Here is a 26711-nt window from a genome sequence, read left to right on the forward strand (position 1 = left end):
TAAGCCTTTCCCCCCGCCTTATAAAACACAAGAAGTAGCTTGTAAGCAATGGTGCCAAACCAGATTAAATGAGACAGGAATTTGGCCTAATGCATCCAAGCCATTAGGCTGGCTACAGAGAACATTTCCAATTAAAGAATAGTTAAAATCCATTTTGTACAACATTTTGTGCTTCTAAGTCACTGTTACAGGATTTTTCTGAATTCATGTTATTTCTTACGTAAAGAAGACTACAAATGGATATACTAATGTGAAGTTGAAATAGATACTCACCTTTTCCATTTACAATGATGTAAACATATATCCTTCACAGGTAAAAAATTAGCAAATGAGTTGTAGGAACCAAATTCTTCAATTAATGTAGCTTGGCCAGAGTTTTACAGACATGATGGTAAACAGATTTTACCCTTGAATTTTAGGTGCTTTATCTGTACCTTTCTTTTGCAAAGTCCCTTATTTAAGAAACTGATATCCCCACCTATTAAGCAATGTAATTTAGCATATTTCAGCAATTATAAAAATGGAAGGAGAATGGAAAGTAGATATTGGAAAGAAGATGTGAACTATTTAGTAGATAAAGAGGAATGGGATGTGAGCAGTCTTGACTCCTACTCTATTCCCAATGTGAGAGGCAAGGAAGCTGAATTAATGAAGGAAGGAAATTCCCTGCGCTTAGAAGTGAGCAGTAGCAGATGACGTCCTTGCTGGAGAGGATTCCCACCACAGATTCCTCCATGTGTAGCATGCAGCTGCATTGTCAACACAGGGGTGTGACCAAAAGACATACCATATCTGGCCCCTCTGCTATATTTTTCAGACAGTTCACAAAATTCTAAGCCCCAAAACCTGAGACCTTTGATGTCCCATTACTTGTCCCATGCTTAGCTATATTTATTTCTGCTGATTGACAGATCCCTAAATGTATATGGTTATATTCCACTGTTCAGCCAAGTTCTATTCTCAGGTACACTGATATATATCCATTGAGAAATAAATTCTCTGCAGGTGAAACGGCAAACAAGTGTAGACAATGAGGCACACTATCCTCGAGGATGTGAACTCTACTAATTCCCACTGAGTTTCCATTGAGCTCAATGGAAATGTTAGGGAATGCATAACATTTAAGTTCAGGATCTGAGAATTCTGCTGCATGTGAAATCTGACAAGCACTGGGTAGAGTCCTTTTCACTGAAACTTGCCATTATTTAACTTTACGTTAAATGATTTAAGAGGCTAGATCTGTGTTCCTTGCACACCAGCTTCCCAAAATAGTTTACGGGAAATTTGGATGTAGAGGAAACAAAGAACTGAGCCCTCAATAAAGAATAAAATTAAAGTAAAAAAATGTAAGGATTACTTAGTTGATTCTGAGGACCAGGTGGTTATAATCTCAGACATATGCACTTCCTTACCTTGAAGGTGTTAGCCAAAAAAGGATTGCAGAAAACCTGTCCATGAAGAGGTGCTTGGCCATGAATGAGTAGGTCCTTTCCATGCTCGTTTCCAGGTGCGTGCAGAACATGGATGTCACGCTTCCAATGGTAGGCAGTTATCTCTGCCACAGGAAAGCCTCTCTCAGCCAGTTCAATGGCAGGTTGAAGAATCTGTCCCATGGAGAGCTGAAGGAGGATTCCAAAATACTTCCAGATTATTAAATTAGCAATTAAAGCTTCCATACAGCAAAAACATGCATGTACAAGCAGTTTCACCAGAAGTAATAAGGCTGTTCACATGTGCGAAGTAAAGTACATGAAACTGAACAATCAGGGACTTAGCTGGTACAAATATATTAGCATAAGCTGCAGCACACTGCAGTAATATGACACTTGGCAGGTAAAGTGTTATATTTGTTATACCATACTTCAGTTACCAACATGCACTGAACATCTGTAGCAATGACAATTAAGTAACACCAAATCACTTTCCTCCTGCTCCCGTGCTATTTCTCCACTGAATTTAATATGTGGGTCAATGTTATTGTGGATAAAGAATTTTTTTGGATTTCTTTTAGTACAGGAGGTATTCAGACTTCAGAACACTAGTACTTTCCTTTTCCTACCTATTCACAATGAAATAAAAGTTTGTCTAGAACAGCATAGGGTTCAGAGTGCTCCAAAAGGCTGGGAAAGCATTTTCCCCTCACTTGGCCTTGTTGCTAACAAATTTGTTCACCCCAAGTACTGAACCAGCTATAGCTGCATCCCGACTATTCTTCTTTTTCCCTAAAGATGAAAGCATCTAATCTCTAATGCATCTTAAATCCCGCTAGTTCAAGCAGGACTAAATATTAGCTACTGTCACTAGCAAAGTCCTCATGTTGTATCTCAAATTTTCTTGAAAGCAACGTGGTAGTGTTGAGAGAGAGAGAGAGAGAGAGAGAGAGAGAGAGTGGGAGGGAGAAATGGCACAATTATTCAAATGCAGTACAGCAAGTAGCAACATAAAATGGAACTATACTTCCTTTGTAACAGGCTTCAGAGTATAAAAATCCCCACCCACCTACACATGCAACGCAAGTTACTTTTGTAACTGAACATTAATGTTTATAAAATAAGGTTAATCATCTATATAAAAGGAAAATCATCTATATAAATAAAACATTAAGATTGAAAAATTTTGCCCTTTAATTTAAAATTAAGAAAAAGTTAAAGGAGGAAAAAGCACAATTTAATTCTAACCTCATCCTTGGTAATTTTGGCTCCTACAGGGATGGCAAGAGCACTTAGTTGTATTCAAACACCTCTATCATAAAAACTGGTTTTCAGTCATAAAATTACTTGAGAGAAGAAAAAAAAAAAAGGAAACAAAGCTGGAAAAAATAACAGATTTAACAGACAAGATAATGGGGAAAGATTGCTTAATTTTTAATCATCAAGCATATTAGAAATTTCAAGTGTATTAATCTTTGTTTATAAAGCAAACACTTTGATTTAGCTTCACCTTTTTGCTTCCGTAGAGGGAAACAGCATCACACCAGCCAGCTGCTGCACCAGGTACTGTGATATTATGAGCATGTAATAGAGGGAGAGGATTTGTCTCATCAAAACCTTGCTCTTTTAACAGCTCAATGGTCAGTGCCCTTGGAGACCTGCCACTGGAAACCAAAAGCACATATATAACATAACAAGGTATCATGTTTTTAGGTTCTCGGGCATAAGATTGAGAGCACTACTGTAAACAGTGCAGCATAAGCTCCAGCAAGCTTGGCAGCAACATAAAAATTCAGTTGAATTCTTGTACAGCAGTAACACCATGGAGTGAATAGAGGTGTTCACTATAAGCCAAAACCTGTGGCCCTTTTTTTGTGAAAATAATATGAAAATCCTATCAAATGGCCCTTGGTCTCTTCAACTAGCAGCGTTTGTGTCTTGTTCTACAATTCAATGTGGCAAAGCTAAATCTCCAAACCAATGTAAAGATTTTTTATCCTGCCTTCGTGTTTTAAGTTTTGATTCAAGCCATTTCTATTTCCAAGGAATACAAAAATAGTGCATCATCTATATATTCTGAAAAGTTACTGCAATGAATACAAGTTTCCAAAGCATTCTTTAATGATTATTCATCAGAGATCAGACGACCCTTAGTAGAAATCTTAAACAAGACAGTTTCCTGGCACTTTGTAGAAAGGTGAAGAAAACTCATCTCCAGTAGAATAGTCACTGTCCACACCTGTAACCATAACAAACAGAAATGTACAAACACCTGGAAATGATATTCTTTCTATGTTACTTCCATCAGGCTAATAAAGCCAACCGGATGCCTTCATTATAATTTTTTTTATTATTTGTACTGTTACTATGGAAAACAATTTTTTGGCTACATGAAAAACAAACAACTGACAAAGAAATGAGATGCAAATGAGCTTCAAACATGAACTATTAATCCTAATGCAACCAATGCTAGAGACTGCCTACCCCTCAGTTCATGTAATTATGAATATAGCTAAAGGGCATTAATCAACTCAGGCTGAACTCATGATGATGTTATGAATGTACCCAAACTCCAGATCACTGGGGGCAATTCTGTACGCCTTTCATTGTCAAACCCTTATTGAAATCATTTATCTAATTCTTGCCCCAGTTATACCTAAGCAATTTAATTAGAAAGCCCAGTGACTTGAAGTACAGTCTTATCTAAGGAAGAAGGCAATCTTGCAGCTCCATGGTGACTTGTCTAAACTAGCTGATCCAAAGCAATGGCAACCTGGGTCCTAGTTCCATGGAATAGTTGGGTACTATCTGTTCCCACTTCCACACAAGGTTCTAAGGTTTAATCCCACCATCTCAGAAATTAATAACAGTTTAAAATAAGTATTTAAAACACAGCAGCATGAGCCCCTGACTCTGAAATGAAGAGGAGCTCCCAAGCCATCTAGGCTAAGTACAGACATTCAAAAAACCTGAGCCTGAAATGTGATTCAATCTTTGCAGGTTTAGACTAGAGAGAGCCCTCCCTTCCCTTCACGCTGGAAGGAACTTGAATTTCAGGGATGGGGGTGGCCAGGCCCTGACGGGCTGAGTACAACTGGGGAGGGGTTTAAACCCCCACCCTGGTTTGCAGGGACCCCAGCTGGGGTCCACCTAACTTTCCCCCCCCGCTCGTGGCTCAGTAAGGCCTAGAAACCCCTTCCAGCCAAGAGGTGATCCTGCTATGCCTTCCCAGCCACGAGGGCTGGAGTTTGTGAGGCAACCAAGAAGGAAAGGCCAGATTGTGGGGAGGAAGGGGAACAAAATGGCCCCAAGCCTAGGTGGGAACACGCACAGAGGGGCTGTGGTGGTGGTGGCTCCATCTGGACATGAGCCCCACTGAACAGAGGGATGCAGGCTGGGGCCAGGCAGGAAAGGGGCTTGAGTGTCAGTGCTAGCCTGGGGCAGAGTTGAGTGAGCCGAGCACACAGCTAGGGAACCAGCTCCTGCTCAGCGGCCCCTTCTACCCTCTGGAAAGCAATGCCCAAGCTGGCCCTGGCTCCCGCCATGGTACGTATGGTGCAGGCTCACTCCCTCAGCCCCAAGCACTATTACCTGCATCTCCCAGGCTGCTGGACACCGAGCTGGGCATGCCCTGTTGAGTCTTCCCCTACGTGGCAGCAGCAGTGGCAGCATAGCATTGCCCCATGTACCAGGCACAGGGCTTTACCCCTACAGCTTCCCCATCGCCATTGTCACCATCAGGGGGCCCCACCCTAGCCATGCTAGTAGGCACTGCCTGCACCCCCAGACTGAGGTCAACCACCGACTGGACAGATGGCAATGGTGGGAACCTATAGGGTTAGCGCCCCGTGCCTGGTACACACCTTGCTGCACCTATGGTATCCCCACTGCTGCCATCTGCTTGCCTGGTGGCTGGCGACAGTTCGACAGCATGGGCGCCTACCAGTATGACTAGGGCGGGCCTCCCTGACGGTGGTGGTCCAGAGGGGAAACCACATGGGTACAGCACTGCACCTGGCGCCTGGTACACAAGGCCATGCTGCGCCACTGCTGGGAGGGGAATTCAGCGGTGCATGCCCAGCTCAGGGCAGGTAATAGTGCTTAGACCTAAGAGGGTGAATCCATACAGCGTGCGCTGCTGTGGGGACCAGAGCTGGCCTGGGCACCACTCTCCAGGGGGTAGAAGGGGCCACCAGGCAGAAGCCACTTCCCCAGCTGCATGCTCGGCTCAGTTCTGCCCACTAGCACTGACACACTCAAGCTCCTTCCCCACCTTCATCCCCACCTGGGTCCCTCTGTTCAACAGGGCTCACATTCAGGAATGAGCTGCTGCCGCCGTGATACCTCTGTGCGTGTCCCCACCTGGGTTTGAGACCGTTTCACTCCCCTCCTTGCCCCCTAATCTGCTCTTCGCTCCTGAGCTGCCTCCCTGGCAGCTGGAAGGTGCAGTGGAATTGCCCCCCGGCTGGGAGGGTCCTGGGCCATGCTGAACCAGGAGCAAGGGGGAAAGTCAGGCAGATCCTGGCTGGGGTCTGTGCTAGTAGAATAGGGGAGGGAGGGGGAAATTAAACCTTCCTCCATCCACCATTCACTTGAGGCTGCTGCCGGGGCTGGCCATGCCCCCTGCCACTCCAGCAGCAAGAGGGGAGGGAAATTTCTGAAAGGGGCTGCTCCACCCCATTCAGGCAGACCCTGGCTGGGGTCCCCCAGGAGAGAGGGGTGGGAGAGGAGAGTAAGTCCCCTCCCTGCCCCCTTTGCCTCAGGGTGCCATGCTGGGCCGGCATCTGGCCACATCCCTGCCCCTGCTCTGGCTAGAGTGGAGGGGTGGGGCCAGCCCTGCTGTCTGCAGCAGACAGCACAGCACAGCACAGCCAAGGACTGAAAGGCATGTTGGGATGCTGGGGGTCTCTAGTTTAACTTAAACCAGGAAGGGGTCTGGGACAGAAGTTCCATAAACTGGTTTGACCTCAATCAGTTAAGTCTGATACTTCATTCAACCAAGTTTATCTTAAACCAGTTTTGGCCATTTTGAAACTGGTTTATGTGTACTGAACTTCTGTTCTGTTACAGTTTTAACCAGTTTCTGATCACTTAAACCAGTTTGTGTGTAACTTCTGTCCCTAGCCCTAGTCCCATACAGATGAATAACTGGTTGTTGTACCAGAGGGTTTGCCCAGTCTCATGAAAAACAGTTGCAAAAGCCACAGTCACGCCAATGCTGCCAATATTTTTAAAACGGCTTCCTGTGACTTTTAGTGATTCTACTAGTAAATTTACTATAATTGTTCTCAATCCAGCAGTCTTCTTAAACATAATCACATTTGGGATTTGCCTAACCCACCATTTCCGAGTCCCAGATTTGGGACAAAAACTGGCCTCAGTTCAGTCTCATTCTTTGAAAAGCATGCTCTGATCAGCAAGACTTCATCCTGATGCTTCTTCATAAGAAAAGAAATGTCATATTGGACCAGACAAATGGTTTATCTAGCCCATTAGCCTGTCTCTGACAGTGGCAGAAATGGATGTTATACAGGGAGAGCACTGAACCAGATATTTCTAGAGTTTATTTAAAGATTAACGTCTCCTGACAATGCTGCCTTGTGGGTTTTTTCTTCAAGCCATAGACACCACATATCTGAACAAACTCCATATAGAGGGATTCAAAAGCAGAAATGAAGGTTAAAGAAAAAAAATTGAATAACTTTATTTAAATTAGTAAAACTATTCCAGGTTTACACTTTATATAACTTAGCTAAAGATTTGTTTATTTAGAGGTACATATAGATTAATGGTGAACTCTTCTCCCAGGAGGCCTACTTACAACTCTCAGTCCTTATCTTACCAACTTACCTTCCATTGAGACCATGCACCTGCTTTGTATTTGCATCATAGTAGAGACAGAAGCAATCCCCACCTATGCCAGTGCTGGCAGGCTCTGTGACATTTAAGGCAGCAGCTACAGCCACGGAAGCATCTACAGCATTGCCACCCTTCTTTAAAATGTCTGAAATAGAGAAGCTTATATCCAATAGCAGCCAAGAGAATTTCCTAGTAGTAAAACATAGCCACACTCAGTCTCACAAACACCAGCCTGGCCATCATGAGATCAAACATTGCAAAGGCAAGGACAGTACGTATTTTCACCTGTAAGAGACAAATACCTAACTCCTCAGAGAACAAAACTGTGAAAACCATTCATTTCAAAGACATTTTGCTCTTTAGAAAGGTGGAAACAATAGAAAACAGTGTCTAAAGCAAAACAAGTGCAAGAATCCTCATATGTAGAGGAGTAGGGGGAAGGGGGAAGGAAAGAAAAATTGAGAAAGATTTAAGGACAATCCATCAGAAACAGGACAGTGCATGTGATGAAAGGCTGACTCTTAAGGTGAATGGGAATTGTTTTGCTACTAACTTCAATGGAGCAGGATTTTGCCCAAGAAAAAACAGAACACAGAACAGCTTCTTGTTTATCATTCTTCCAGGACTTTGCAGGAGTTTTTATGTATGGCAGTTCACTAGAAGAAATTCATAGATGTAGGGTTGGAAAGGACCTTGCAGATCTCCTAGTCCAACCAACTGCCCTGGGCAGGAGACAAAACTGGCCTCAAATGACCCCAGCTAGGTAATCGTCAAGCCCCTTCTTAAAGACCCCCAAGGTAGGAGCCAGCACCACTTCCCTTTGAAGTTGGTTCCAGATCCTGGCCACCCTGACTGTGAACTAGTGCCTATTAATGTCTAGTCTGAACCTACTCTCTAACAACTTATGGCCATTATTCCTTGTTACTCCGGGAGGCACTCGGGGGAACAAGGTCTCTCCCATTCCCCGCTGGTCCCCCCTAGTATAGATGGCCACCAGGTTCCCTCTCAGCCTTCTCCTGTGAAGGCTGAACAGGTTAAGGTCCCATAACCTCTCCTCGTAGGGTCTGCCCTGCTGTCCCCAGATCATGCGAGTGGCCCTCCTCTGGACCCTCTCAATGCTGTCCATATCCCTTCTGAAGTGCGGCACCCAAAACAAGATGCAGTACTCCAAATGCGGCCTGACCAGTGTCACATAGAGGGGGAGGATCACCTCCTTGGCTCTGCTTGTGATGTATCCGTGGATGCACAACAAGATGCAGTTAGCTCTACTGACCATGTCCTCGCATTGGCGGCCCATGTTCATCTTGGAATCGATACTGACTCCAGATCTCTTTCTCCCACCGTGCTTTCGAGAAGAGAGTTCCCCAACCTACAAGTATGCTGCTGTCTCTTATTGCCCAAGTGCAGCACCCTGTACTTGTCAGTACTGAATCCCATCCTATTCTCATTTGCCCACCCCTGTAACCTGTTCAGGTCCAGCTGTATCCTGTCCCTCTTTTCTGGCATGCCCACCTCACCCCAAATCTTGGTGTTGTCTGCGAATTTGAACAGGGTGCTTTTCACCCCTTCATCCAAGTCACTAATAAAGAAATTGAACAGTGCAGGCTCAAACCAAGTCCTGCGGGGCTCCACTGCCCACATCCCTCCAGGTCGAATATGACCCATCCACAACCACTACTATCCGGGTGCGGCCCCTCAGTCAATTTGTTATCCATCTGACTGTATAGTCATCAATGCCACAGTTGCCTAGCTTTTTAATGATAATGGGGTGGGAGACGGTGTCAAAGGCCTTTCTGAAGTCCAGAAAGACTACCTCTACCGCGGCACCTGTGTCTAATGATTTTGTGACCTGATCGTAGAAAGCAATCAGGTTTGTCTAACAGGACCTGCCCTTAATGAAACCACGCTGGCTGTCCCTGAACATCATCCCCACTGCTGGCCCTTAACAGATGTGCTCCTTGATAATCTTCTCAAACAGCTTCCCCAGGATCGAAGTGAGACTAACGGGACTATAGTTGCCTGGGTCCTCCCTCCTCCCGTTTTTGAAGATGGTGATCACATTGGCCCTTGTCCAGTCATCCGGCACCTGGTCAGAGCAACACGAGCGCTCATAAAGCCGTGCCAGGGGCCCTGCAATAACCCCTGCCAATTCCCTCAACACCCCGGAGAGCATCTGGACCTGCCAATTTAAACATGTCCAGCCCCTCCAGTTTTCTAACTTCGTCATCCCTGACCCCAGGCCAAATCTCGGTGGGGGAGTCCTGGTCCCTGCACAAAAAAACAGAGGCAAAGAATTTGTTAAAAAGGTCTGCTTTTTCCTCTGGTGGAACCACCAGATTGCCTAGCATATCCTGCAGCGGCCCCACATTACCCGGTGCCTTCTTCATATTCCCTAAGTATTTAAAAAAGGACTTTTTGTTGTCCTTGATCCTTGATGCTAGCCCTAGTTCTGTTAGCTTTCCTAACAACCCCACTACTGACCCACGCGATAGAGGTACAACTCCTCTTTGGTGACAGCCCCTCTCTTCCACTGGGTGTACACCTTCTTTTTGACAATCAGGCATTCCCAAATGCCCTTGGTGAGCCAGGAGGGCTTTTGACCGCTCTTGCCCCCTTTGATTCTCATTGGGACTGTCACCCCTTGGGCTCTGAGTATCATCTCCTTAAGGAACGACCACTCATCTCAGGCACCCAGTTCCCCTACTCTCCAGGACCCCAGTACCTCTCCTACCAATTTCCTCAACTCATTGAAGTTGGCCCTCTTGAAGTCAAGGGCTACTGCCTTGCTGTAGGCCTTGACACCCTGCGCTGGATGGTGAATTCCAGCAGGCGATGATCGCTGTCGCCCAGGTGGTTCTTTGTGGGCCCCCTTCTACCTTTTCTGAATCAGGAAGGTAAAGGCACTGAAGACCGGCAGAAAAACATCTGTAAACAAGACACATTCTATGGCGTGGTATAATATATTGCTACAAAACTATTAATGTTTATAGTATTACAATGAATGTTATAAAGACATATGTTTGCAGTTAAAATGATCAGCCTGAGAAGGGCTAGAAAATTCACACACACACACAAAAAAAAAAAATCACTGAAGTTTCACCCAAGGGATACACAGAACTTAACTGTTCTCCTCATTTATAATCTATCTAGTTAAAAAAAAAAAAAGTAAGCCAGCTTCACATACAGGTTTCCCTTGCTTAACAGGAAATAAGAACATTTTGTTTTCTGCCTTTGCAATATCTGTCTAATTTTACCACATCAGATAAGATAAGAAAGATTATATTACATCAGACAAGAGAGGTATTAAAATGATAGCTGCAGCTAGATGGTGTTATTAGTAGTAAAGCCTATGAGCAACTTTGTCTCCAGCTATCCATAAAGACCCAGAAAATTATCCTAACTGTTCTCTCTCACACACACACACACACACACACAGATATTTGACAAAAAAGTTGTTATAAACTTTGTCTTAGAAAGTGTACTTATTACACATACACACAAATGAGATGCCTCTAAATGTAACCCTCTTCTCTCCCCCATTTTCCCCTAACTGAAATATAAGTCAATAAAAAAGTTATTTGTCTTCAATGTAATCTATGAAAGTCAAGAAAAAACGTAGTTTGTCTTCAAATAGCACCTAGAGATTGTAATGAGAAGTGAGGCTGCTTTACTTCAGGTGTGGTACATCTAGAATAGAAAAATAGTTGCTGCCATGAAAGCTTATAATGTAAGCAACATCAGAGGAAACAAATGTGTTAGTTTATGTAATCACTATGAGCAGAACATTTAATTTTAAAATATACTATGCATATGTATAGCCTATGTAAAGTGAATAATCTAATTTATTTTTTCTATGTAAATATCAGCCTTTCCCGACGGCCACCTGCCTAACTTCAATCAGTTGACAGTTTCCTACAAACCTCAAAGTAGAAATAAATTTCAAAATAAGGCAAAATATTTAATTTTACAAAGCAACTCTAAGGAAAGTGTCCCACATGTACAGGGCGCCATGGAAAAAAGAATAAAGAAGTTTGTAAGAAAAGCTGACCAATGGAAAAAGTGATACATTATAAGAACCACAAGAGGGTAAGTAGGTACAGACTATATTCTAAACAGCCACAAAGGGTCAGGAAGGCTCTTTCTTAAAACTGAACTAGTATTTGGAGTGTAAAAATGGAAAATGAAGTCTTTTTATTTCCCAGGTTAATATGTATTCCAGCAAGTAAGGCACAGACTGTCAGACACCAATGATGGGTATAAAATGAGAACCCATGTAAATAGAAATAGGCTATCAGAGTTCACCTTCCCCATCTGCTTCCATGTCAGCAGGGAGATGGAGTAACCATCTTCTCTCTAGGGTTAAGAGCTATTTACTGGTTGAGACCAAACTTATACTAGGTTCAGCCCTTGGCCAAGTTCTTAGAGGTAACACATTTCTCTGATGGTATTTTTTAATAGAAATCAAATTCAGGGAGAAGCTGAGTCAAGATCTGACCTAGGTCACTTACAGAATTTGTTTTTTCTAGACAGAGTAAAATTAAGTCTAGCTTGATGATTTCCATAGAAAAGCAGATGCCCCACCTAAAGAGTTCCCTCAGATCACCTCTTTTTTTGAATACAGGTAATACCTACTTTCTTTTATATCTACTTTTTTTTCCCCCGGACTCATGATGGTATTAATGAGTAACTCTTAAAATAATGTTTGTGTGAAACTACATCTGTCATAGACCCTTATCTGAATAGTAAATGTCAAGAACAGAACAAAGGTTACACAAGATACAGGGAACATCGTGCATGTTACCAGGTTTTGTCACAGAAGACATCTAGGTTAACCATCGACTTGGTATTGTCCTCTGGAGACAGCAAAATTGTGAGGGGGGAAGTTAACAGTCTCTAGCTTTCTCCTAGAGAAAATTTCTATGCCCTTTTATTTCTCAGTTTCATCACAGCACTCTCCCATTATGTCACATAAGAAGCTCAACCCACACAATTACCTGCCTTCCACTGCCATTCCCTAGTAACATGCACAAAACCTATCCTGTGGGATAACAGGTCTCCATTATGGCTTCAACTTCTACAGTACACAGAGCCACTTTTGACATGACTTTCTTCTTCAGCCTTCCCTATATCCCTCCTCTGTGAAACATTCAGGACTGGATCCTGAGCCTGATTCACAAGGGTGGAAAAATGGATCCTATTTCTAGGCACTTTTACATAGTTACTGCATTACATTTGAATACCTAATGGACCACCTTCTCTACTGACATGTTCCTTCTCTAAGTGGGGTAGCAGGAAGGAAGTATACTTTTAGTTCAGCCTTTTCCTTCTTTCCAATAAAAGCAGTCACCTCTAGTTTCTTACACAAACAATCTCTTTTAAATCTTAAGTGGAAATGGCACAAGCAGGAAAACAAACTTTTGCTCTAAGTACCTATTAAGAATAACCAGGGACATGCTTATGCAGAGACTTTCTTGTGTCCTTTTTATTTTCTGAACATTAGGCACTTAAACAAGTGTTTTAAATAAAAGAGGCCTGAATGGGCTGGGTTCTGTTGTAATGGAACATTGGGTCTAGTCCTCCTACTCCCACTAAATCTATACCAAACTCTCACCAACTTCAAGGGGAGCAAAATCATTCAACAAGAGAAAGATCAGGACTTATGGCAACCTGAAACCTCTTGCAAAATACTCCGTTCCTAAAACTGCACATGCAATAACTACAGAAAGTACAAGCTTGGATTGTCAAGCTTGGCTCAACCATTCAGAGGTCCAGCAGAAACCAAGAGTAACAAATACAAAGAGTTACAAGTACACAGCACTTCTGATGTTGAAAACTGCTTAAGTACTACACTCATAGTCACAATTTAAAACATGTGGATTTTGATAACTAATAAAGATATCATTGTCTACAGCTCTTAAGATACCACGTGTACCATTTCATAACTATATTTAAGTAAGAGAGTGAGAACAAAATTACCAAGACCAATATTTGTTGCAAGTGTCTGATTTGATGCAACGCAACCACCAGTACAAACCACTGGGGATCTCCGAGAACAGAATTTAAGTTGGGACATCTTTTCCAAGCCAAGGCACCTACATTGCAAGAAACCTGAAAAAAAAGACATATGAAAGATTGCATGAAACTACCTCTGTTGAGTCTTTAGCCCTAAGGGCACCTGTATTAGGAGCATAATCTCAGTACCTCATTCTCACCTGCTCCAATTTACAGACTGTAACAGTCAACTTGCCTAATGCATTTCCTTAGCTCTGCACAGCCGCGTCCAGGGCACTGCAATGAAGACTGAATGAATGAGATAACATAAAATTAATTCTGTATATGACACCTCCTTTTTTCTTTGAGACACATCTATAAACAGCTTGCAATTTTCTCAAAATGGCTTTATTATATTCTCTTTCTAGCAAATACTTAAGCTGCAAACTGCCCTTGCTTAACTCCAAGCTGGTTTCCAGCTACAGAGCTGCTTTGGCTAGACATGCACCTGGTCAAGTTCTTGTCACCAAGTCAATTTAACCCTTTTAAAAAGTCTTCAAGAGTCCAGACTAATTGAGCTCAAGTCAGTGAATTCATTCAAGTTGTAATCAATTGGCAAAGCAAAGACAGGCCTTCCCATTCCCCAAGGAAAGAGATGGCAGCTGCAGTGAAGCAGGGGCAGCACCAGGGTTTTAAATATCCCTTTCTTTACAGGCATTTTGTTTTACAGCAGATTGACCCAGGATGCTCCAGACCTTGATCAAGGTCCTGAGGATGTATCTTATCTCGCTTTGAGCAAATCAGGCTGAAAATGCAACAAAATCAAAGGCCTCTGCCAAGTAGGGCCCTGGGCTGGACACCGGGTCCCCAACCATCCTATCCAGGCCCTCCTGGGTGCAGGTTTTGGCACCAAGCAGCGCTCGGTCTTGGTGCCACCTTAGCATCCGCGCCGAGCAGCTGCCTGGGGCCGCCCAGCTCCAAGCTGCGCCGGGGCTGCGGGACAGAAAGTCTGGGTGCGTGTAATCGCTCGCCAGCAGCGCCGGTGCGAGGGTCCCGCAGGCAGCCCAGGCTGCAGGGCCCCAGCGCGGGGCACGTGACGGCAGAGGCGGCGGGAGCCGGGCTCGCACGTTGCCGCACAGGCGCTGCAGCCCGGCCCGCCGGTGCGGCGCAGGGGGGACGTGGCTGCCGCGCTCCGGGGCCTTTCCCGCTCGCTGCTTTGCGGACACCCGGCCCCGGCGCCAGCAGCGCCCACACACCCACCTGCCGGCGAGGAGCAAGCGGCGGGTGACGTGCCGGAGCCAAGGCCAAGGGCGCGGGGCAGCGTGACGTCACGGCGGGCGCGCGGGCTCCCCCGGCCCGGCAGATGGGGCTGTGCGCGCCGAGCCGCCCGGTGCAGCCGCGCTCCGCCGGGGGGGCGGGGACCCCCGAGCCCGGGACAGCCGCGGCTCCGCGCACAGGTGGGAGCTTGGGCAGAGGCCAAGGGGAAGAGGTCACGGCCAGGCGAGTGGTCCGTCCCGGTGCCCTTGGTATTGGGAAAAAAGCAGCACACGTTAGTACTTCGCAGATTAAACAGATCATGGAGAGAGGTCGTGCTACTATAAGGCTTAGTAGCATTTAGCAGGGATTATTGCTAGCCAAGGAAGCTATGAGTGTATCTTTAATCGCAACATCTAGCTAGTTGGGGTAGACTTAGACAAGCTTCTGAATGCATTGTATCCTTCAGATCTAAGGAAAAAGCATCTATCCCAACCAGGCAGTTGGTCCAATTAAAGACAAAAATGGCAAAAATCCTTTCCTGGACTGTCATGGCTACAACATCACTCCAACATTGCCAAAGAAAGGGTAGACTGTGCTGCTGACGCAGGGTAGGGTCAGAGTCTTGTGGAAGGACAGTAGATATATGCCCTGTATTAATATAGGGTGTGTCTATGCTGCATGGTGCAGTGTCATGTAGAGATGCTTGCTATTTTGAGTACAGAAAGCAGTATAGCCACAAGCAGGAAAGCGTTTCCCCAGGGACAAACAGCAGTGGCACAGTATGTGCTGCTGCCACTTCTCCCTGGGACATGCTGGTGCATGCGTGCTCCGGCACATGGCACGTTGCCCTGGGTGGGGTAGTGAAGGCTGGGGCCAGCACCTGGGCTAGCCCCGGCAGCCTTACCTGGGGTCCTGAGGGCCTGCAGCCATCGCAGTCTGGCAGCACAGGGCCTGGCTGGCAGCCAGAGCATGACTCCAGCCAGCCAGGCTCCAGTTTCCGGTAATGCACAGTGCTGGCACATGCACCACCCCACTTTTTTAAGGCATGGGTTTTTTGACACTGGGATCACCACTGCAAATTAGTAGTGTGGGAAATGTGTTCATGTGTGGCTCATACAACACTGAATACTGCACATCCACGCTCATCTGGATGTGCCCATTGATACAATGTGCCCATGCTAATTTACCTTTTCTTAGGACCTACCCAAACTGCTTCTAGCAGCTGAGTTACAGATACCAACTTAGTTTGAAATGAGCTACACGGTAGTGAATTGTGCAACAGTTGTTTGGCCTATAGTTGATAGCAATGGGGACAGTCCTTTGGGCGAGGGGTTGGACTAGATGACTGCCTGAGGTCCCTTCCAACCACAATTTTCTATGATTCTATGATCTAAAGGATTTCCTCAGTCTGTACCTGCCATTTCTTAGATAACCCATCATGTAGTTCACAGGTTGTAACCATCCCACAAACAAGTTAGTACAGCAGCAGTTATGTCTTTTGAAATTTGATTGTACTGTCCTTTCTACTGTTTTTTCTCTGGGACAGAGGCCCCTCACTCTCTGGCCTCTCACTCTCCACACCACTAACCACATATGGAAAAATGGAAAGTAAAAAGGAGCCTAACACCTCCTTGCATCATGCCAGCAAGTGTTACTTCCTGTGTGACTGTGCGACTGCCAGGAGCATACAGCTGAAAGACACAGGTGCTGTGATGCAAACCTAAAGGCTGGCTACACCCAGGTGACTCCAGCCATCACATTCTCTTCGACATAGCCCTCATGAAGCAGTTGGAGATGATGCTTGACTCAATGGATTGACTAATCCTAGTCCCATGTTTCAAATGATTTCCAGATTCAGAAAGACTGAATTAGGGCAGAAAAAAAGAATCCATTTTAGGAAATCTGAGTCTCCTCTCTCCTTTGGAAAAATGTCTATTAGTTTGGAGTTTTGCTATTTAGCTCAGTCTGGATACTAGCTAGCCTTAATCCATTCCTACTGACAGGCAAGCTTTACTAAATCCACACTTAAGGGCTGGCTGCAGTGAAACCCAAGCAAAAAGGCCAAGCATAAATAAACATTTAAATTAAGTTGCTAAATCAGTTTAGGTCAGTAGCTAAGAACATAGTGAATGAGCTGGCCTTCTGCAGTGCAGGTAAAGGGATGGGGAGTAGGGTAGAAATGGCAGAATTGTTTATAAGGTCAGCATCTTCCATCTGCATCTGGAGTGGGATGTTTAAAGGAATCCTGACAATTGGATTGAGGCATTTGCCTTTGAGTCACTGGTGATAAATGGGATGGTAGGCAGAACTTTTTCCCTTCCCTTCATGCCAACATTCACAGCTGTGGAAAAGCCATACCATAGCCTGTAAAAATGGTTTATGCTCAGTCTATGGTAATTTTATACTATGTGACCATGAACGCTCCCATTGTAGTGTACCACCAGTGGGAGCCAAATTGTATGCACCATTCACGAACTGTGCATGTACTTTGGCTCTATCACACTGACTGAAAACACTGCATAAAAGTCCAGTTAAAACTGCAATATGGGACTCTTCTTGCTAGGGGAGGGAACAGACAGGCTGCCGAAAGCCATGGAGACTGTTTGCACCTATCTAACTGTCTGTTTATTGAATACCCTACACTGAGAGCACTATTCAGTCTGCAAGACTTCCTTCAGTTGTTTTATTGCCTGCTGGTTTTGTTGCTGTAAATATCTCACCAAGAATAAAATGTTTGACACACACACGCACGCACACACACACACACTGCTAGATTCTTCCCCCAAATGTCTCCCATTAAAGTTATAGACAAAATTCACAATGACTTCCGCTGTTTGAGCATGGAAATGGATACATCACAGACCCAGAGATAATGTCATTACAGGAGCATGGGTAATGTCATTAGAATATAGTCAGGCTATGGTACAGAAAGGAAGAGCTTAGGGCTCACAGAAGGAATTGCCCAGGCATCCATGGAGACATACAGAAATGGCAGAGACTAAAAGAAACAGGGACAGCAATCAGAGTTATGTGAACAAATTTACTCCCCTGCCCTTAGCAATATGGCTATGTGAGGAATCATATTAACTAGACCAGAAAAATGTACCTAACCCGACTCCCAGAACCAGTACTCTGGCTAGAGACATCTCACGAACCCAGTGTGTCCAGATGAACTGGCACAACTCTGTAGGTGTTTTGGGACCATGGGGGCCATATACCCTGGGTTTCTGTTGGAGTTTGAATAAAACTACATCAGCCCCAGTGCATTAGATAGTTGCTCTGACTAGGTCTTCATTGGTCTAACTCTGTCATGGAGAGGGAAGAATTATATCCATTGTACCTTTCGCTTTGATTGACCAACTTACAAACCAAATAACTGAAAATTCCCATAGCAGCGGATCTTGAGTCCCTTATGTGGTCCTCACCAAAGCCAGCAGAAGTTGGTCTGACTAAAGGCTAAATAAAAACAGTTTGCAAAGTGTGTCTCTTGGGGAAAGCTGGTTCCCCTCCTGAAGTCAGTAGAAGATCCAAGCTTTCAGCAGCTCACAAAAGTTCACTCTGGTACAATGACAGGCCTTCACACAGGTCTACCATGTTTCCCCTAGATACACAGAGCAGTGTATGCGATTATTTTGAGAGTGGTGAGAGACATACTTAACCCACTTTGTTTGCTGTGATGAATTTAGCATGGTGTAAAGTAAAAACCCTGGGTGCAATCCTGAAATGTAATGAATATCATCATTTTAAAAACTGCTCCATTAGTAATTAGGATACAAGATGTATTTGGAGCTTTGATTAATATCTGCATCCTCTGACCAAGAATTTCATGAAATTGTACACGGGTTAATAAAAACATGAGTTTCTAATAGTCTTTCCTGGAAATAGACTTGCCTTGTGCAGCACAGCTTTAGAAATCACAGAATAAAAATCAAAGTCAACCTTTAAAGTCCAAGGATAGAAAAAATAACCCATGTTCAATGGCCCAACCCCTCCTCCTTCCCCACCCCCCCCAAAAAAAAGGGTCTGCAGCCTTCCAAACAGCAAATTCTGTGGAAGCCAACAATTTCGGCATCACCAGACACAAGTCTGCCAAGGGAAATGGTCAACCCACTGTGGAAGCCAGAATGAAAAACAGCTTCTAGCTGCCTTGCAGGGACTTGCAGTTTCTCATAAGGATGTTTCCTGTAAAAAAACAAACAAACAACAAATGCTCCTGGACCCATGCAATCTTTGCAGCTTTCCAGTGTCACCAAAGCAGTTCCAGTTGAGCTAGGACATGAGAAAAAGATTTTTAAAAAATACAATGCATGGACAATGCCATCTGAAATGTCACCTTCGAGGATTAAAAAATTGCAGGCCAAAAGCCCCTGAACTCTATCACACTTGCTACAAATATAGCTAAGCTCAGACTTTCCTTCTCTAGGCTGACCCTGTTTTGTTACTATAAACTCAGACTATTCAGCATAATTTGGGGCTTGCTTCTGTTTTTGTTTATACCAGTTCTACACCACTGTTCCTCTGCTAGCTTTAATGGAATTACTTGTTTTACATCAATGTGTAAGGCAGTTCAGGGACTTAAAACTCTACTGTGATGTTCTACTAGTTTTATCTCAGTTTTGATCACATTTCTCATCTTGTACTTCCTTATATTGGTTGGTCTGTCAGGGTTTGAAAGCAGATGATTACCTGTAAATAACAGTAGTAAGAAATAAAAAATGATACAATGTGGTAACATGATGAATGGAAATAAAAGCCAGTTTCTATTAGCACTTTTTCCCTTTAGTGACTTAATGCAATTTGACACAGGCATCCTGTACCTGATCAACTCATTTTGTATACAGTTCCTTTCTGGTGGCGTGCCTCTGTCTCTTTATAGGGACCCTCCTTATCTTAGTGTGAATAAAAGTAATCAATGCTGCACAAGCATCTGTCATTCAATTAACCTCTCTCTTCTTCTGCAGGCAACTGGACTAATGCAATGATGAATCAGATGCTACAATGCAAAGCAACCACAATTTTTGCTAATTGATTAGCTATATCTGGTACATGGGAGATTTAATTCACCAGAATGATGTAAAACATCTGTACCATACTATTTAATAGCACTGTGCAAAATTTCGCTGGCAGTTTCATTTCAATGCTGTTTCGACTTGTTTTGAGTTCAAAACAGCAAAATCGAAACAAAACCAAGAGCTTTGAAATAGCCTCAAAACAAAATGAGGCAAGTCAAAACGTTTTGAAATTTTTTAAACGTTTTGAGTTTTGAAGCCCAGGCTGGGCTTGCCTGCAGGGAAACAAAAACTAAAGGAGAGGGAGGGGGAGGGGTGGAAGGAGTGCTCTCAAGGGCAGGAGGAGGACTGTAGCTGGCCAGTGACTGCAATTTTTTCTTGAGGTCCCTTCCAATCCCAGTGCTCTGGGGGAGGCATGGAAAAACTGCATAAGAGGCAGCATTGTTTGAACTGTCCTGCTTTCTGCCTTGGTGTCAGTTGAGTGAGGGCACACCTTAACACACACAGTGTCACCCACCCATGTCACGAGTTTTGCCCGTCAGCAGCTAGAGATGCAGGGCCCCAGAACCCAGACTCCCCCTGCACCGATCTCGACAGCTGGCAGGCTTCGTGGCCACAGCAGGGCCTACCAGGCTTGCAGTTTTCACCCCCCTGTGCTCCAAGACAGACACAGCCCCACAAGCAACCATGTCACAAATTTTGCTTGTCAGCAGCCAGAGGTGCAGGGCCCCAGAACCCCCTATACCTCTCTCCTTGAAAGTCGGCAGGCTTTATGGCCACAGCAGGGGCTAGCAGGCCTGCAGCTTTCACCCTGCTGCACCTTAACATGCAGTGTCACCCATGTCATGAGTTTTGCTTGTCTGCAGCTTGAGGTGCAGTTTCCCCCAAACCCCTGCACCTATCTCCTTGAAACTTGTCAGGCTTCATGCCCTCAGAAGGGGCTAGTATCTCTGCAAGTTTCATCCAAATCAGGCCAAATCAGAATTTACGACATTATAGGCTGTTTTGAGCTTCCCCATTATAGCCTATGGGCGAAACATCATCAAAACAGCGACACTTTCAACGAAACAGAACAGCGGTTTCAAATCAAAACAAAATTCGAAACAAAACATTGTTGAAATGCAAGTCGAAATACAACAGTGCCATTTCACACAGCCCTACTAGTTAATGTGAACCACAAGGAAATGTTTTCATTTGCAAATCCTAAAAACTATAAAAGTGTCCAGGAATCCTCTCTCTTCCAAGTATGCCTTATTTTATTAGAATGTTTAATGTATTATTGTTTCCATTGGCTTTTCTAGTTTATATTATTTGTACAGTATATATAAATTATTGTTCCTTACCAGCCAGACTGTATCCAAATTTTGGTAGTATAAGGGGGATGTGACCACACCACTGCACCCCTTCCTGACTTCACCTCACCCCCAAAGACAGTCATGTCTGGCAAACATTTGTAGGGCTTGCCTAGGTGCTAACTCAAACCAAATACACATCTTTATTTATTTTGATACTATTTTGCTATTTGAAACTACAAATGTATATATAGTCACTTTTTCAAAATAAGACTGCCCTGTTTCCCTATATCAGTGGCTCTCAACCTTTTTTAGACTCGAGTCACCCCTCTTAGATTAAAAATATTTTTTGTTAGACTCAAGTCACCCCCAGTAAATGCCAACTCTTAGTTTCACTCATTTTTTTGACTACAGACAAATAATAGAACGAGTCCGTCTATTGCAAAGAACTCAGAAAAATCATAGCAGGTCAAAATGTTTTTACACCAGACGTTCTTATGTGAAAACTCTAAGTTTATCTTGTGAATCATGTTTGCACACCTAACAGTCCTAATATTGTGTGCAACCTGGAGCACTCTTGAAAGGCAGTCCAGGCGGCATCTTGCTTGTGAATCACTGCCCTATATCTTAAGTCAGTAAAATATTGATAGCTTACACCAAAATATCACTACATGATAATAGTATTCACATCCAGATTTTCATACTGGAAATTGATAGTGTGCATTACCTCCATTTAGTTATCTATTTCCAGTTATTGTTTCAACAAATGCAGAGTAAACCTTGTGTTTCCCAAGTTTCAACACAGCAATGAGCAGGGATTGGGTGGTCAGCCCAGCTAGCTCTTTATTCTGTTGCTTTTCATTCCTGTACACATCTGTGTCTTATTAAAAGTTCAACATCACAACATACTAATATGTTGGTGTCTTTGGTTTTACTTCGCTGGGGCTCAGTCCAGCTTTTCTTTGCCAATTTTTCTGTTCCTTGCAAAACAATCTCTCTTTATGGCTGTGTTATGCTGTGAGGGAGGTGGTCCATGGAGACTGTTTAGGGAAGAAGCTGAATGATCTTTCCCATATTACACAAGCACAGTAATAATGATTCCTAAGGTCCCTTCTCTAAATGGAATTTTTTTGCACCTACCTCAAGTCGTTGTAACTATTTTAGTCACAATTCTAGGATTTTTATAAGCTCTCAGTAAGAAAAAGTTTCCAGAGGGAAACTTCTCTTTCCTGTCATATATGTAAACACATTAATGTTTTAATTAAGGCAACAGTAATCATATTAGGAACATACAATTACCAATTGCCAGTCAGAGTTCCTAACTGAATCTTCAGTGCTCGCCTAGTTTCTAATATTTCCTAGGCCACACTGTGGGAGATAACACAATCTGTGTGCTAGAATGGGTTCTATCAGGGGAGTAGATACTACGGTGAGTCAAGTGTTAATCTCTTTGCAGCAAGGGAACTGTCACTTGCTAAGAGTGACTTAAGACAAATTAAGACTTTGATTTTTCTCCCAGTGTTGTGCTTTGGTAAACTTGGTGTGGGAAGGGATTCAAATTTGACCTGTGTAAGGTATAAATGCAAAAAAAAAAAAAGCTCTGAGACTGAGCACATAGGTTTAATAACACTTTTTTAACTGAGGCACTTGTCTGAATAACATTCATTGCTCACTTTGGCTTGGTCCACTGTCTTGCAAATGGACTAAACCTTATTTAAACACTGTGCATCGTGTTATGTCCTAGGTTTCTTGGAGTGGTAAATCAATATATTAAGGACCAAATTCTGCCCTCAGTTATGCCCAAGTAGCATTGTCATTAATGCAGCAGAAGTGATAGGGAGGGATCTAAAACCCACTGAAGTCAAAGATAGTCTTTTTGTTTACCTCAGTAGATTTGGGATCTGGTTCAGGATCTGGCCCCAAGACCAAGTACTTACCTGAAAAAATCAGCAGCTTTATTGCATATATCTAATTCAGGAGGGGGTCTCTGTAGTATGTCCCAGTATCCTATTTCAGCACAAACTAGATATTGGGGAAAAAAACTGGGTTTTATATATACCACACTAGGGTATATTTTACTTAGAATAGTCCAATGCCCTGGTCAGGGATATCAAGGGGACCTGTTACACATTTCTCCTCTGTAACTGGAAAGATGCCCACCATGCACATGGGGTTAGTGCGCCAGTATTAAGGCCCTGATCCTCAAATATTCTGAATATGGACATTGCCGCCTGCATCTTCAGACAGATCTGCAAAGGTAATGGGGCTCAGCGTGAATGCAGAAGTTTACCTGTCATGATTTTTCCGGCAGGGACGGAGTCTAGGATGTGTTTTAGTTTTAAGGGTTTGGTTCTAGTCAAAAATAGGATGAAACTCTCACTGATTTTAAAAGTAATCTTCATGTGAGCTTTGTCTGTGGTGTTGGTCTTTAGAAAATTATGAAAATAAAGGAAATCAGAAATACAAGAAAAGGAAGAAATTCAGTGTAGCTTTTCTAAACCCTCCCCACTGTTCAGGGACACTGACTGGGAAGCTGTTGAGGAACATCAGCTGCAGAGACTCCTAAATACTTACAGTTTTGATTCTCAAGAAATTTAAGAATAATACATGTTTGTAAGGCTGACCATCCCAAGGCATTTACTGGAGATTCCTGACTGCAGATGACTATTGCCATCACAAGGTGACTAATGATGACACAATCTAATTTCAACAACTGCTAAGAACTATTTTTCAGTGAAGGGATGGGCAATGTTTTGTAAAAGTGGGCATCCAGACTTGAAAAGCATATTTTCCAATAGCCAAAGTCCAACTAACTGAATGTCTCATCCATGCTGGTAGAACATTAACAGAGGTTGTCATGGTAAAATGAAAGGCTGTGCAGAGCCTAATCTCATTTATGGGGTTCAGAAAGTTGAGATCACGGGAGTGAGAGCTTATAAATAACCAGAGTAGTGCATTACTGACAGACTGCAACATCTCTGAACGGAACATTCAACAGGCTGAATCCCTTCAGCACAAAGCAGAGCTGGATTTTGTAAAAACAGCTGAGAAACTCCTGTTTAAAATACTAAGGAGGATCTGAGTGGGAGTTTTTTGTTCTCTATAATTTATTCTACAAATTTATTGTGGAAGCATGTGCACTGGGGATTGTGCTAAGTGCCTAGGACTCACCCTCATCCCTCTGGCTGTGCTGTGTACCCTAGCTAATATTTTGCTGTTTTTCCCTGGAGGAAAAGTGGTCGAGAGTAATGACCATATTACAGATGAAGTCTGGTACTTTGGAGGGATCATAGGATCAGGTGCATTGGTGAGTAAGCAAATCTACAAGGTGTCACTTCTATTTGCTGAAGTAAAATGTTGGGGTTTACTGTAATTCTCCTGTACTGCAAATAAAATACTGTAAGTGTTGCAAATTGCTCTTAGTTTTTCACTTGAATGAATAAATAGGCAATTTTAAAAATCAAGTCTTAATTCAATAATAAATAATATAATCTGTGATAAGAAAATGGGACCCTGAAGTAATACAGTGATAAACAAAGGATAATTTGAAATAGTCCCACCTGACAAAATTGTTTTTTCTATTGTTGATAGATGATCTTTCCCGCCTTGGTATTTTTGGGCCTTAAGAATAATGATTGCTGTGGATGCTGTGGTAATGAGAGCTGTGGAAAAAGGTTTGCGGTAAGTGAAATGGAAGGATATTGTAAAAAAAAAAAGAAAGAAAAAGAAAGCCAAATGCCTACTAGTAATGACATTTATATCAGGTGTATCTATATATAGTTATGGTATTATAGGGTGTGAATATACGGGGCACATACAGTTTATTGCATGAGGCAGAAAATTCTGGAACTCCTTTATCATGAAAAATGATGAATTGATGTGCCAAGATTTTTTTTTCCCAAACTCCTCAATATTGTACCATGATCACTGTAACCTGTTGAACTACCAGAACTGTATCCCTGACGCAACAGGCATATCTTCACAAGATACTTTACTGAGCAGTAGATTACTCTACTGCTCAGTAAAGAGTCACTGTGTAATTGTGAGCAAGAGCTACTGTGCAGTAGAGTAGTCTACTGTGTGCTTTTCTACTACCTACTAAATACAGGTAGTAGATTTACTGCACAGTAGCTACTGCGCAGTAATGCACGGTTAGATACCTGACTAGGAGCAAAATGCTCCTCGTCAGATGGGCAGCGGGGCGGAAGAACAATCGCCTCCCCCCAGAGCTTCCTGCTGCCAGGGTGGGCTCCAATCGCAAAGCTTGGATGGGGACAATGTCCCCTTGCCCCTGAAGTAGGTAACTCCCAGCCCCAGCTCCATGATTACAGGCTGGAGCAGGGGGACATTGTCCCATTTTGGGCTCCAGGATCAGAGCTCACCTCAACAGCAGGCAGCTGCTAGGAGCAGTGAGCAATTGCCCACCCCCAGCTGCGATCACAGAGCCAGGGCCAGGAGCTGCCTGCTGCCGAGGCAAGGGGAGGCTCAGGGAGCTGGAGCTGGCTCCCCGTGCTGACCTTTCTTATTGCTTCTGAGCACCTCCCCAAAAAGCTGGATCATCAGGGGTCAACAAAGGATCAGGTGTAGTGGTTCCTGGCTGCACCATGACCCCTCTTGTTTCACAAATGCCTCTTCTTCCAGCTTACGCTGCCGAGTAGGCAGCTAGCTGAAGGAAATGGCATGACTTCTGCTGTCAACCCTATGCTAGCGTAGAATTACTTTATCCTAGAACAATAACCCTAAGAGAATGGAGAATTTTTTCTGGAACAATACGTTTTTCATATACAGTAAACTGAAGTGGGCTAGATTCTGCTCTCAGTAGCATGGTGTAAATCCAGAATTACGCACTAAAGTAAGAGTTACTCCAGATTTACAGTAATGTAATTAACCTGGATCCTAGATCCTTTGCAGTTACAGTATTTGTAATGAACATTGGTTGTATCCTCTTATGTTTTCAGCCTGTCTCAGGAGCCATTGGCATAGTTCTCTATTGATTTACCATGCTGGGGACTTTGCACATGTGTGGAGAGCCCCACTAGTGGATCCCTGCACAGGCTCAAAATTAATATTGAACTAGACTCCTTGTTTTAATAAAAGCTGTGGTTCTCAACCTTCTCAGACTCAAGGCACTTGGGAAATGCTAGTTTTAGTTTCCTTTTGCTTTACTACAGAAAAACAACAGAGCAATTTTTCTGTTGCAAAGAACCCAGAGGGCATTTTTATATGGGCTCTGGAAGTGGGGGTGGGAGATGTTTTAATTAGAGAAGCTCCGAGATTCACCTTAATTAAAGCACCTGCAGCGTCTCATGTATCAGCGTCCCTGCAGTTCAAAATGGTGGCAGGAGCTCATTAACTAAAGCTCATCAAACAAGCTCATCAAACGAGCTTTAGTTAAAATGTCCCTGCCACCATTTTAAAGCATGGGGTTGTTAATACACAAAAAGTAAAGGCTGCTGGAGCATGCTAATTATCATGCTCTAGCAGACTCAGTTACATAGATTTCATAGACATTTGGGCTGGAAGGAACCCTGGAGGATTATCGAGTCCAGCCCCCTGCACCAGGGGCAGGAAGTCAGGAGGGATCACAGGATCCCAGCAAGATAAACATCCAAATGTGTTTTGAAGGTGTTCAAAGTGGGTTGAACCGCCTCTGGTGGCAGTCTGTTCCAAACCTTGGGGGCTCAGACAGTGAAGTTCTTTCTTATGTCCAGCCTGAACCTGTCACAGTGGAGTTTGTGACCGTTCAATCTTGTCATCCCTTGGGGCACTCTGGTGAACAGCCGTTCCCCCAGATCCTGATGAGCACCCCTGATAAACTTATAGGTGGCCACCAGATCACCCCTGAGCCTGCGCTTTTCCAGGCTGAATAGCCC

General features: G+C 43.7%; 2 protein-coding genes across 4 annotated transcripts in view; one reads left to right on the forward strand and one right to left on the reverse strand.

Moving 5' to 3' along the window:
- The window catches only part of LOC109308329 (putative gamma-glutamyltransferase YwrD), a 49086-nt gene extending 34473 nt beyond the window's left edge, over nucleotides 1-14613 (reverse strand). The window contains exons 1-5 of one of the 3 annotated variants that reach the window (XM_019532571.1): nucleotides 14541-14613; nucleotides 13266-13397; nucleotides 7281-7434; nucleotides 2941-3094; nucleotides 1413-1619 (exon numbers count right to left, since the gene is read on the reverse strand). In XM_019532571.1, the coding sequence (XP_019388116.1) occupies nucleotides 1413-1619; nucleotides 2941-3094; nucleotides 7281-7434; nucleotides 13266-13362 (612 nt within the window). In that variant the 5' untranslated portion in view covers nucleotides 13363-13397; nucleotides 14541-14613. Of the gene's footprint in view, nucleotides 1-1412; nucleotides 1620-2940; nucleotides 3095-7280; nucleotides 7435-12090; nucleotides 12364-13265; nucleotides 13398-13501; nucleotides 14150-14540 lie in introns of those variants that run through there. The other 2 variants (XM_019532572.1, XM_019532573.1) reach the window with 2 other exon arrangements.
- Nucleotides 14614-23777: 9164 nt separating this feature from the next.
- Nucleotides 23778-26711, forward strand: part of TM4SF4 (transmembrane 4 L six family member 4) — a 12186-nt gene continuing 9252 nt past the window's right edge. Inside the window, exons 1-2 of the mRNA XM_019532574.1 lie at nucleotides 23778-24145; nucleotides 24430-24519. Of these exons, the coding sequence (XP_019388119.1) occupies nucleotides 23972-24145; nucleotides 24430-24519 (264 nt within the window). The 5' untranslated portion in view covers nucleotides 23778-23971. The remainder of the gene's footprint in view (nucleotides 24146-24429; nucleotides 24520-26711) is intronic.

The sequence above is a fragment of the Crocodylus porosus genome, unplaced genomic scaffold (assembly GCF_001723895.1).
Source record: "Crocodylus porosus isolate Cpor-Errol unplaced genomic scaffold, CroPor_comp1, whole genome shotgun sequence".
Lineage (NCBI taxonomy): Eukaryota > Metazoa > Chordata > Crocodylia > Crocodylidae > Crocodylus > Crocodylus porosus.